The 12,565-nt window shown below is 40.5% G+C and overlaps 1 protein-coding gene across 1 annotated transcript in view; it reads right to left on the reverse strand.

Moving 5' to 3' along the window:
- Window positions 1–1,817: 1,817 nt before the first annotated feature.
- The window catches only part of ralb (RAS like proto-oncogene B), a 16,922-nt gene continuing 6,174 nt past the window's right edge, over window positions 1,818–12,565 (reverse strand). Inside the window, exons 2-5 of the mRNA XM_022740413.1 lie at window positions 5,894–6,103; window positions 4,487–4,695; window positions 3,716–3,893; window positions 1,818–3,553 (exon numbers count right to left, since the gene is read on the reverse strand). Coding sequence (XP_022596134.1) covers window positions 3,431–3,553; window positions 3,716–3,893; window positions 4,487–4,695; window positions 5,894–6,007 — 624 coding nt within the window. The 5' untranslated portion in view covers window positions 6,008–6,103 and the 3' untranslated portion in view covers window positions 1,818–3,430. The remainder of the gene's footprint in view (window positions 3,554–3,715; window positions 3,894–4,486; window positions 4,696–5,893; window positions 6,104–12,565) is intronic.

A 12,565-nucleotide genomic window follows, 5' to 3' on the forward strand; every position in this document is an offset into this window, starting at 1 on the left:
TATTCTCTGTCCATTGCATTTATCTTATAGGTCGAGCAGAATTCCACCGAGTCTGTTTCTCTTTCTGTATAATGAAGGACTGTGATGGTGCTTTATCACTTGAACATCCTCATCCCCAACATTAGCTCTGATATAATGAGGGTTACTCAGAGGACGGGAGCCCTCTCTACAGAATGATAAAAGACCCAAGAGTGCGCCGGTGACACTGCATCGGTCATTAGACTGACTCACTTTGCCCTTTCATATATTTCTAAATAAGTGCCTTCCTGCGGGTTTAACAGACCACCTAATCTGCCTACTTAGAGGTACAGGGGGGACAGTGGAAATCCAGAGAGGTGAGTGTCAGGCAGGTAAATGTGCTTATCAGAGCTGTGACATGTTTAGCTTCTCTAGTGGAAATGCTGCCACAGGCTTTCAAACCTGGTGGGTTTCACCAGTGATATAAATTGCGGGGGATTAGTGTGTTTATGTGAAGCACGCAGTAAATGTGGAACAGAGGCTGCCATTAATGCTACAGGTTTAAATTCCCTCAAAATTTTTTCTCTGCACTTTCCCCTTTAAAAGGTGAACACTAAATTTAAGAATTCACCTGGTGTTTGCCCATCTGATCAATACTTGTAAATATACAATTCTCTTCTCAAAAGAGCAGAGAAGTAACAGTCTTATCTGTGATGCTGTTAAGATGCACAGCCTGGAGCTGCTGCGGTGCCAACAAATAGCCAATTGATTTGACTACATGAGGGATACTTGAGTGTTGACACCAAAGGGGACTTAATGCTAAAATAGTGCTGGAAAAGATGGACTCTCTGTTCCCAGGAGGCTATAGAAATATCACCATGAATCTTCCATTCCTGCAGGATTACTATGGGAGATTTTAAAATAAAGCAGAATAAGGTCACTATAAACTCATTTTTGAGTAAGAGAGACACGAATAAGTCCCTGCAGGAATGCTGCAGGCAGCATTGTTTGGTAAATTTTAGTCCTCTTCCTATTTGGATCTCCAAGGCAGCGGTCTTCAGCATATCAGAGTGAATCACAAACTGCTTTCTTATGCTTAGCTACAGAGGACATCTATGTCTATCTATATCTGTGTAATCACAGTAAAAGTCGGAGTATTCCCTTCCTTTTACACAACACAAAGGGAAGACACTTCCTCTTATCATTCACAGGAAAACTATTTTGAAAGTGATGTATGGTCAGCCTTTGCCCGGTGATGTAGTCAACCCTGTTTTCACATTGTGAAATGAGCTTTGCTGACTGGACCACCCCTTAGGGTTCAGCGATGACAGCCCATGACTGGTTCATCTTGAGGATGGTGTTACACCATTCCTGCCATACAAGATAAGCATGTAAGGTTAATAAAAATGGTGGTTGTATATCACTGTCAAACTAAAGAAAAACAGGCCTTTGGCAGCCTTTTCTAGATGGCAGAGGAACAATCAATGCAAAGTGAGTAACTGGTGGGTTATTTGACTAAACTGGGGCACAGAATGCCCCAAAGGGAACAAGAAATGACAACCATAACATTTCACTCCATTGGATAATGCAAAAGTAGCTGCACAGTGTCCATACATTAAGTAGTTCTATTACCTCCACCAGCCAATGGAGGGCAATATGTAGTACTTAAGTCATCTGATGGGAGCCAATTCACTTTTATTTGACATGGTTTTAAACTGTTTAACCAACTATAAATCATATGCTACTATGGCTGTACTATAAAATCAGACTTGGCGGGCACCTGAACCTCATGGTGTGTGAACCTTTGACATTCTATGTGTTTGTTTTGAGAGTTTTCACAGACAAAATAATTTCCAGTATTTACAAAGAAAAAAGCATTTATTCAGCGACAGTCTCACTTCAGAGAGATAAAAGCATACTCACAGTAGTAGGAAGTAAAAGAAAAAAGGAGGACATGTTATAAAGAATGGTTTAGGCAGTGGTAGAAACATCTTGTTCACTGTAGCACTTGATTAAACAACAGTTAAGAAGTTGGCACCCTCATCAAAGCTTCACTCACACACACAGAAAGGTGGTGGGGTTTTCTGGTAAATGCACATACATTCAGGTAAATAACATACACACTGTACATCCACAAACATAGTTTGGAGTTTTTTGTAATTTTGTTGGCACAATTTGTTTCAAAATCTCCAGCGTGACACCAGTCAGCATGAAGTCCACTTCTTAGGTATTGGCAATGTAGTGCATATTGTTCAAGAGACCCAGGAATAAAAAAAGAACATCAGAATTGTTCAGATCAATAAGCAGCTACTGATTAGAATGGCATGGTGGACCAGAAGCACGGCAGCCTCCTGGATTGTCAACACCTGTCTCACAGCATAGAACCAGCAAAGACTCCACACTTCAACAGTCATGTAAAACAGGAAGTGATCTGCACCGTGAGGAGAGTGGAAAAGGCCAGATTGCATGAACATGGCAGAGCACCATGAAGAAAACCAGGTCTACTCTCCCCTCTTAGTCACTGCTCATTTAACAATAGCAACATTACTGCCTTCCTTTCACAGCCTCAAAATATCTATACACATAAAATATCTACCAGAATTTTTTTTTGTTTTTCTGTGAATTAGGGTCACCGAAGATTTTACTTAGCGACAGTCCTCCACAGGAACTGCTAAGCATCTCATGATTAAATTGTAGTCATCATGTAAGGCCTGGTAATGGAATAAAACAACCCTGTTTAGCAACAAATCTTCTGATTGCACTGTATAATTCTTCTGTAGTTAGAAAATCGCAAAGAATTGTATAAACTGAAAACAAGAACTGTAAAAGCAGCCTCAAAAATGAAAACATTTGAAAGTTCCCATTTCAACAGCCATTCAAAACACGCAGAAAAACACAAACACAAATTTTGACAGATGAATGAGGCCAACATCTTCAACAGACAGGACACTGTCATCATTAATGATTACAAATATGTCAGACAGCAGCATTAGAGTTCTTGTACAATGATGATCATAGACTCCAGGGGTTTATACTAAGACAAAAAATATGCAGGTAAGTTCAAGAGCAGGTAAAGAAATTAAGAGCACTGTTAACTCGACAAAGACTCAACAATTCTGGTGTAAAACACACTGAACCAAAGTCAAAGGCAGTATAATCGCTGAGTTAAACAGTGGAGACTGTCTTGAGCAGCAGAGTTAGTGTCAGTGGCAGTTTGGTCATTGGCTTACTATGAGCCATCAAGCACTGCAGTCCAAGTCACAGTCACAACAGTGGTTATCTTCCAATGAAACAGCTACTCAGATTTCATCAATTAAAAATGGCAAAAAAAGTGGTTGAGACTGTTCTAGACACTAAACTATAACCAGCTATTAAAAAAGATTAAATTTCATTTGAATGACAATGGCAAGGACGCTCTGCTTTGTCCCCCAACTTTCAGTTGTATTGTGGGGTGTTAAGGTCCATGAAGGGTTCAAAGTAAACAGCATCTCTCTTTGAAACTCTTCTTGTTCTTCTTGTTCTTTCCTTTTCCATTTTTGTCTTTGTTTTCTGACATTTTCTTGCCTCGTACTTCTCGCATCAGGTCAAAGAATACCTGGAGAGAAAAAAGGAGAAATCAGTTAAGTGTTTAGACTTCCTTACTGTCATAACATTTAAATCTGATAAAGAAATGATACAATCCAAAGTTTGAAAGTACATCAGTTTATAGTCAGTGACCTTTAATAGGTCACCGAGTATTTTGTATGTATAGATGCACCTTGTCGACGTTGGCTCTGGTTTTGGCTGATGTCTCTACGTACTGGACGCCCCACTCTTCAGCTTTCCCCCGGGCCTCTTCCACAGATACCTGCCGGCGCTCCTCCAGGTCTGACTTGTTCCCTACCAGCAGGAGAGGGATCTTGTCCTCTTCTGCCTTCACCCGCAAGATCTGCTCCCTGCACGGAACAGATTGTGTATTTCCCGTACTCCATTTTTACTTATGTAAATAAGTGAGTGATCTTTGATTGGTGCTTTCAGAAAGATACAGTGACAGTCACTTTGCTTCCTCACTTCTAATTCATCAACATAGCTCATCAGCATTTTGGAGGTGTACATGATTCTACAGTGCTGTCGACTAAATTTGCATTTGAGCTTCAGTATTTTGTTAATGCTGAGGATGAAGAGAAGCTGTCTAAATCCTATCAAAACCTCCCTACCTCAACAGATCCACACTGTCATCTTCTCTTTACAAATATTACATAACACACTATAGCAACATCATTAGAGCAAAGCTGGGGTGCAGGTTCTGTTTTCTAAATGCAGAGCTCCTAAACAATCTTCTTACCTGGATTTGCATTACGAATTTACAATCTGGTACTGGCAGACAGATTGCAGGCAAAAGAAGAAAATTAAAGGGACATGCCTATTATTAAGTGGCTGCTTTGGGCCCATGCCTGCTATGGATACATTCTACAACAACATAATCAATTAATCAGAATGATATCCATCATATCAGTCATGATCAACACCAACTAAACTGCATCAGTACCTGAACTCAGCAGTGGCAGTGAAGGACTCATGCTCTGTGATGGAGAAGACCAGTAGGAAGCCCTCCCCGCTGCGAAAATAGTTGTCCCTGATGGCAGCGTAGTCCTCCTGGCCTGCTGTGTCCAGGATGTCAATCTGGACCTCCTCCCCATCCAGAACCACCTTCTTCCTGTAGCTGTCAGCCTTGGTGGGCTCATAGTCCTCCACAAACTGGGGATGAAAGGATTCATTTCTTAAGAGGTCTTGAAGCTTAAAGAGATTCTACAAGTTGCATTATTAAAACAACAGTGAGGTATGAGCAGTAAAAGCATATGGCTAGCTAGCAAATTAGTCTTTGAGAAGCAGTGAGGCTTCTTAGTCCATTGGTTTGCCAAAAGGTTAATTACTCTGAGCTTCAACAGTACTCACTAGCAACATCTCAAGTTAATGTGCGGAAGCCAAATCATTCATGAATCTCGTAAAAATCCCTTCTACCCCTTCTATTACCACTGTGCTATTCATTATGTCATTGACTCATTATTCATTCAAAATTTTTATAATCTAATAATGTAAACTACCAACAACAACAACAACCCACAGGTGTTTACAACGCCTTTATCCAGAAAGCAGCAATTAAAAATGAACCAGTGTCTCATGCAATGCGAGGCCTTGTTTGTCATTGGTCAAGAGGTTCTCTGCAAAACGATACAAGCCTCAAAGCGAGGCTTCATCTGGTACACGCCTCAGAGCCTCAGCTTCATACGTCCCATCAACACATGCAGCTGGTGTAGACAGCTACAATAGTTCAAATGGATGTGTATCTGAAACATGTAATGGATATCAGACAGATGACTGAAAAATGCTGCTGATATGCTTCTGGGTAGCAGTGATAAAGGGAGACTGCCTCCGCTCTTACTTGTGTTAAGTGCTATTGTCACAGTAAATCACTGTGGTCAAGGAAGCAATGGACTTGAGGAATGTGTCCTTTTTACAAAAATTCCTATGTTGTAACCCTTTAATTAGTTTTGGAGCATCTCTGTGATTGAGCCACTTTTGTTCCTACAATCATGTTCTTACTTTCATGTAACAGATGGCAGCTTTGCTGTTTTCTGAACTATTTCGTATCGAATATTTCTTGCAACTGCTTCACATTAAGAGCTTTCTTTTGGTGAACCACTGAAAGGAGGCCATTGAATTTGAAGCTTCTATATGAAGAGCTGACTTATTCAACCATCAACCACTTATTTAGCCAGTGATTGATATCTAGATTAGGATAGTGGACTAATAATAAAAAATAAACTGGTTAGACAAAGAGGAGCAGATTACTCATGCTTAATGTTGAAACCCTTGCTCCTCTATCTGTTGTGGTCACCTTGGACCACAGCGCACTTTATAATTTAAGTTGTTTATAGGGAGTGTGTTGACTCACCTCATCATACATGAACTGCAAGGTGAGGGCTGACTTCCCCACGCCTCCACTGCCCACCATTATCACCTTGTGCAGTGCCAGAGAGCTCTGGTTTTTACCTTTACTGGTAGCCATCACTGGATTCTTCTTAGTGTCTCTCTCACACTCTCACACACGCACACACACATGCACGCATACACTTCCTTGCAACCAAACACTCTCCGACACAAGCTGTGAATGACAAAAGTGGAAACAGATCAGTGCATACAGTAAATAAACTCCATACATAGAGAATAGAAGTATGTGGACAAGTGCAGGGACAGATGGCAGTTGTTACTTAACAGCTTTCACTGTGACAGTAACTTGCTGTGCCAAGGCACTAGGCTTTGCTCCAACAAATCTTGAATCCTAACCCCCACCCTTCCCATTAAAGTGCCAAATTGCCTGCTCATGAAACCTAGAACTTTATAAAGTTCGCCATCAAAAGGTCATTGCAGCTGATCAGTAGTAATGAACCTATATCATTCTTCGCTACAAGACGGCATTTAGGAAGGCATTAAAATAGGGCATCATGTGCTAAACTCCCTCAATGGAAGATAGACGTCACTGGTCATCTATCTGCTGTATAATGGCCCTGCCCTCAGAGGGTGAAAGCTCAGACTCAATTGCTTTCACCTGACTTCACAATATCTTCAATCTCTGTCGGACATATCTTCTAGCAGAGTGCAAACTGACCAAGCTGTAAACGCTGCATGTTCTGTCTTGACTTGCACTGCCTTTGTATGGTCAGGAAAGGATTGTATCACATGTGCACAGGCTTCATTGGAAGACAAAGATAGACAGCAACCAAGACTGCAAGAGCTATTTTGTTCATCTTTGACCATAGAGGGCATATCTATTAGATTAGTTTTAAGATGGGGATGCATGAGATGTTGGTCATCTTCTCAATTGAAATACTGCTTCAAAATATTCTATCACTATTGTTCGATTATCATCATGTATAATTTTATGCAAACACTTTCTTTCAGTCACAATAAACAACTTTTGTCAAATTGTGACAATGTGTACTAACCACATTTGTGATGAATTTCTGGTTTACTTTACTGATAATTTCTAAAAACTTGTGTGATGACAGAAGGAAGCAGAAGCAGCATTTTGATATTTACAAGAACCTGCTGTCATTTGAGGTGACAGTATGTTACAGAATGTAGGCTGTAAGTAGCACACATCTCTACTGACCGCGGACCATCAGTTTTTGTACAATAGTTAAGCTCAACTTGTGGAAAAATAGAACTATGATTATTATTACAAGGCAATGAATAATATTTATAGCTGTATCAGTTGACATTACCATAAAAATGATTGGATATCGACAAAAAACTTCAACACCGAGCATCCCTAGTTTGACTGTAATAGTACACGGCATTAAAATGATCATTAAACCAGCCATTGATGGCTGTTTAATGAGCGTTTAATCCTTCAGAGATAGGCTCTGGCATTTTCCTTTCATTGTAACAGTCGATAGTTGAAGGTCAATGACAGAAAATGTGACGAGACTGAAATCCTGTACTTCTACATATCATAGGATGTATCTTAACCCCAGAAGATCAACCGAATAGCCAATATCCTGTGTTTTTACAATGCAGCAGAAATCAAAGTCCATCACTTCCTGCAGACTTCCCTACTGACAAAATTCTACTGCCTTCTGTCTATACTTTTAAGTAGTAACACTCACTGTTGTTATCTTGGCTCCATCCTTGGCAATCCCGCTGTATAGGTCAACATTCAGCAACCACTGTAACCCAACACCCAGCCGTATACTCGCCTCACTACCTGCTACGTACAGTTAAGTACACAGATGAACAGATGCCTGATTGTATAGATACAATCTAATGTCATCTTGAGCTGAGAACCCATAGAGCCAGAGTTGTGACAGACACTTTGACTTAGTATCTTGAGAGCCTCTCTGTCAGACAACTCAATACTCTTATTGTCAGCAACCTCTTCTTTTCCTATGCCTTCTGTCCCCCAATCATTTTAACTCTATCTGTAGAACGAAACATTTCTTCTGTCCTCTTGAAATGTCACACTAATGGGAGCATTGCGCTGATTCATATCATTATTCATAAGCCGCTTCTCCCTGACAGTAAACATTTCATTTCCGCTTATACAGTGTTCACCCGACATGACTGAGGAGAGAAAACAGAAGAAAAAAAAATCTTACTAAACTCTGGTGATTTTAGTGTATTTCTATGTAAATGTGCAGTTGTGCATGTGATCATTTGCCACAACATTTCCTTGCATTGTCTAAAAGCAGAACATGTGGTTTGCATCAAGTTAACCTCCCCTTCAGTATGCAAAAGCTATGGTATGACGACGGAGGATGCTGAGGATGTGGCATCTTGGTTCCACTCTCTCTTACCAGGAAGAAAAGTCTGACCTGTGCTCTTCCTGCCTTTGTTATCAGTAACCAGGCCAGTGAAAGGGCTTGAAGGATATCCACCCAAACATAGTCACACAGTGACAAACTCTGCCAATCTCACACGTATGCATAGGGGTCACTATTTAAATTATTCACTTGTAACCCACTTCCCTGTGCGCATGTACACACAGATTCCAATGCTATGAATAAAGTGATCACACTGAATAAACTTATGACAAAAAAAGGCCAAGCACAAAAAAAGTGCTTAGTGCAGACTTTCCAAAGGAAGTTCAGACATTTGGGAGGGGGAGTCCTACCATATTTCCACAAGCTGCAGTTCAACACAAGTTGCATGCAGGGTTAAAATGGAGGGCATTGACAAAAGAGGAATTAATATTTAGGCCTGACCCAGATATGGATCTACAGACTGCTTGGTACTGGTCCTTTTCAGGGGGTGTTGGATTATGGAGAAGGAGGGGTACAGCCTAAACAGACCACTCTGGTTGCAAAGCTCCTGAAATATAGATGACACCAGTGCAGTGTGGGCTACAGGAATTCATTAATATTCCCTTTGGAGAATGGGTTAGTGTTCCCTCCCTGCACATCTTAACACTTTGGCAAGGATACGCCAAGGTTTGCCAGGACTCGCACCGTAACTAATAAAAGATTACAGCAAACAGATAGAGCCAAAAAACCCATGACGATGCTTCCAGGCCTTAATAGGCAAGTTTCTTGAACTTGTACATGACCATCAATCGTCCACATTCTTTTCTAGGTATACTTTGATTGATTAGACACTGATGAAAATCAGTTGACATCCATTACAAATTATTTTATCATTCAATCAGCTGATTCTAATGACATGAAAATGTTGACTGGTATACTGAATAACTGTTTGCTGAACATGTAATATATTCTTTTATCTCCTCATGTTCAAAGTAGTGCAGCTATCTTTCTTTAGGTATAATCTGTCACTCAACCCTCCTCCACATGAGCAGGACCTAGGAGTTTAGTTGGTACAAACAAACAAAGTATTAGCAAAGTGATGCTCAAATTCGTTGTCACATACTAAGATTCCTATATTCCACTCTGAGTGAGGTAGAGTAAGTCAATTCTGGTGTCTGTGGAAATTCAAGCTATCTGAGCCATAGTTGCAGAGAACCTGATGACTCTTCCCTCTCTCTCTCTCTCTCTCTGCATTCCACAGGTCACAGGGGTGAGGGTATTTCCTCTCCCCATCTAATGTAGAAAACAGGGGGCTTCAAATTCCAACGATCTGAGAAGGAGATTAGCTCACTGTGGCTATTTCTTTTATCATGAGCACTAGTCAAATGAGTCAACCAGAACACTCTGAGGTGGCTTAGTGTGGGTGCGGCTAAATTGAAACACTGTGGTGTAGCAGGGAATGCTATGTGACAGAACACATCCTAACAGAAGTTACAGGATGTGATGCCATTTGAGGGGAGAAATTGTAGTGAAATTCCTCTAAAAAGGCTGTAATATTCAACCTACTTGCACAATTTGTTTTACCTCTCTATTTTCCACCACTAACTCTTGTTATTTCTAAACACATCCTCCCTTGATAATTCTGCTGCCAGCAAAGCAAAACTCCCTCACTGATGCCCCAAAACTCTGCTGTGTCCCATCCAGTTTTTACCACTCCAGGACTGAAAATGTTCCTTTACTTCAGCAAATGTAAAGGGAGAGCTGAGCCCTTTTATTGTGGACAGCTACCTATCTCCCTAGTCATAATCATAGCTCGCTGTGGCCAAAACAATGCATCTCATGAGTCACAGCAGTCAGGAGCTATGTGTAAGAATGGCTCTTCTGTAACACACAACAACTGGGATTCAAGATCCTAAGGTTTGTTTATCACACAGCAACAAATAATGCATAATTTAACAGCCGAGGCATAGCAGAAATGTGTTTAGTCAAGCCATAGCAGTTATCATGGTCACTGCTAGAGAAGATAGGGAAATGATTTATCTTAAAAAGACAGTACACAGCAGCAAGGAAGAATTTTTCAAAAAGCACCCCACAGTGCATACTAACAACTCTTGGCCAGCGGAGTGCACAGAGGAGCCTTTGACGAAACTGGGCAGCTAAATCCTCTCTGTGCTAAAATCCTCTCTACTTCAGCAACACTAAGTGGGAAGCTTTTTCAAATACATCTCTATTCTAAACCTTTTTTCTTTCTTACTAAAGTGGAAAAAATCATCGAGGTGCAACTGCAGCACAGTCTTAAGCACATACATTATTATACAATGACACTAATGCAAAAGGTTTTTGAGGTTTAGCCTGAAACACACAAGAGATATCTTTTCAAACCTCAACGCAGTCAATGCAGTATAATCCAAACATTCACGTCTTTCCACTGGACTGATTCAGGATGGATGGAAAGAAGAGTTCAGATCTCTGTATGCATTCTCAGACAAATCCATTTGTTCCTGCTGAGTAACTCCCAACTGCCCACTACTTATCTCCAACTTGCTAATTTTTTTTTCGTTTGCCTGACAAGAAACATAACAGGCTGAGTTAGATACCACCTACACCATGCTAGGGGCCTGTGGTGCCATCATGGTTTAAAATTGGCAGAGTTGTAACCATGACAGTACCAAAGAAATCTCTACCTACCATCCCCTGCTATCCCTCTGCCTCACAGCTCAGATATGTTCATGGGGCCTACGGCGTCTGTAAACCTCACTCCTTGGTGCACTAACATTTTGAAAAGCCTGGGCAGTCAAACTAATTCTGCCATGCAATATTTCCATCCTGGAACAACAGAGCATACTGTAGCCTAAAGCTAAACACAGTAGACATAATAGTATAAAGTGCTTTGTGAAATTCTCCAGTCTTCGTCACCAATTTATACATAAATGGGCACACAGGAATACATTTAGGCCTGAAAAACCTCTGAGACAAACCTTTCACTATATGTTGGTGAAATGAAAGCCTTGAAGAAGAGTATAGAGAACATTCAGAGTGCAGTTAAAAGAGGCTGAGTGAAGAGGCGCGAGTGATGAGAGGTATTTAAAATCTCTCCACATACCCAAATTGTGTACCAGACACTGTATGGCATATATGGATGTCTGGATCTGGTTACTAACATGATAAAGTTGCGGTTGACAGTGCTAAATGAGAAATGACAGACAAGCTGATTAACCTACTGTGTAGGTTAATGTTCACTATTTTCCAGCCATGCTAAGTTTGAACACTGATTTCCTACCCTCAAGGCACCTCGACTCTCATTTAATTTCATATTGGAATCAACTTGTTCAAACTTGAAACAGGAAATTAAATTATTCCATCCATCCATTTTCTTCCGCTTATCCTCTAGCAGGGTCGCGGGGGGGCTGGAGCCTATCCCAGCATCTTTTCGGGCGAGAGGAAATTAAATTATTCAATTGATAAAAATGCCACAACTGAAAAACTTTGTTTCATCATTAAAGGAGCTATTTGTAAGTTTTGCTATTGCTACATAGCCAACGTTAGCGTTAAGAGTTGTTTACTCACCAGTCTAGCAGAAACATTTTAAGATCATCATCAATCTTTATTCCTTTACTCTCCAAGAGCTGGCTCCAGCAGTGGAAAGCAATGCTAATGTTAACTCTTGTTTTGCTTCTATTTCTATCACTTCTTTTCTTCTACTGAAGTTAGCATGCTAACCTACTAGCCCCAGTCCGGTCGGACTGTCTCGTCACTTTCCAATACTGAGTCACTGTGGCATCCAGTCTGCCCTGAAGAAGAAGTGCTGCTCAAAGGCTATATTATAAACTCTTGTATTGCAAATGCAACAATGGCTGAAGCCATTGGAAAGACTGGTAAGTAAATAGCTGTTAATGCTAATTTTGGCTATGTAGCAACAGCAGAACTTACAAATAGCTCTTGTAAAGTTTTGACAGTATTTAAATATGAAAGCACCTGCGGTGCATTCATTAAGTGTTCAGACCCCTTCAATTTCTTTCACATTTTGTTATATCGCAGTCTTATGCTAAAATAAAAATAATCTTTTCCCTCAGGTCAATATACCTTAATGACAAAGTCAAAACAGAATTTTAGATTTTTAGAAAATTTATTAAAAAGAAGTAACTGAAATATCACATTGACATAAGTTATTCAGACCCTATGATATGACACATACAACACAGCCATTTAGCTCAGGTGCCTCCCATTTCTCTTGATCATTTTTGAGATGTTTTTACGCCTTGTCTGGAGTCTACCTGTGGTAAATTCAAATGATTGGACATGATTTGGAAAGGCACACACCTGTC

The sequence above is a fragment of the Seriola dumerili genome, unplaced genomic scaffold (assembly GCF_002260705.1).
Source record: "Seriola dumerili isolate Sdu_G_001 unplaced genomic scaffold, Sdu_1.0 BDQW01000052.1, whole genome shotgun sequence".
Lineage (NCBI taxonomy): Eukaryota > Metazoa > Chordata > Actinopteri > Carangiformes > Carangidae > Seriola > Seriola dumerili.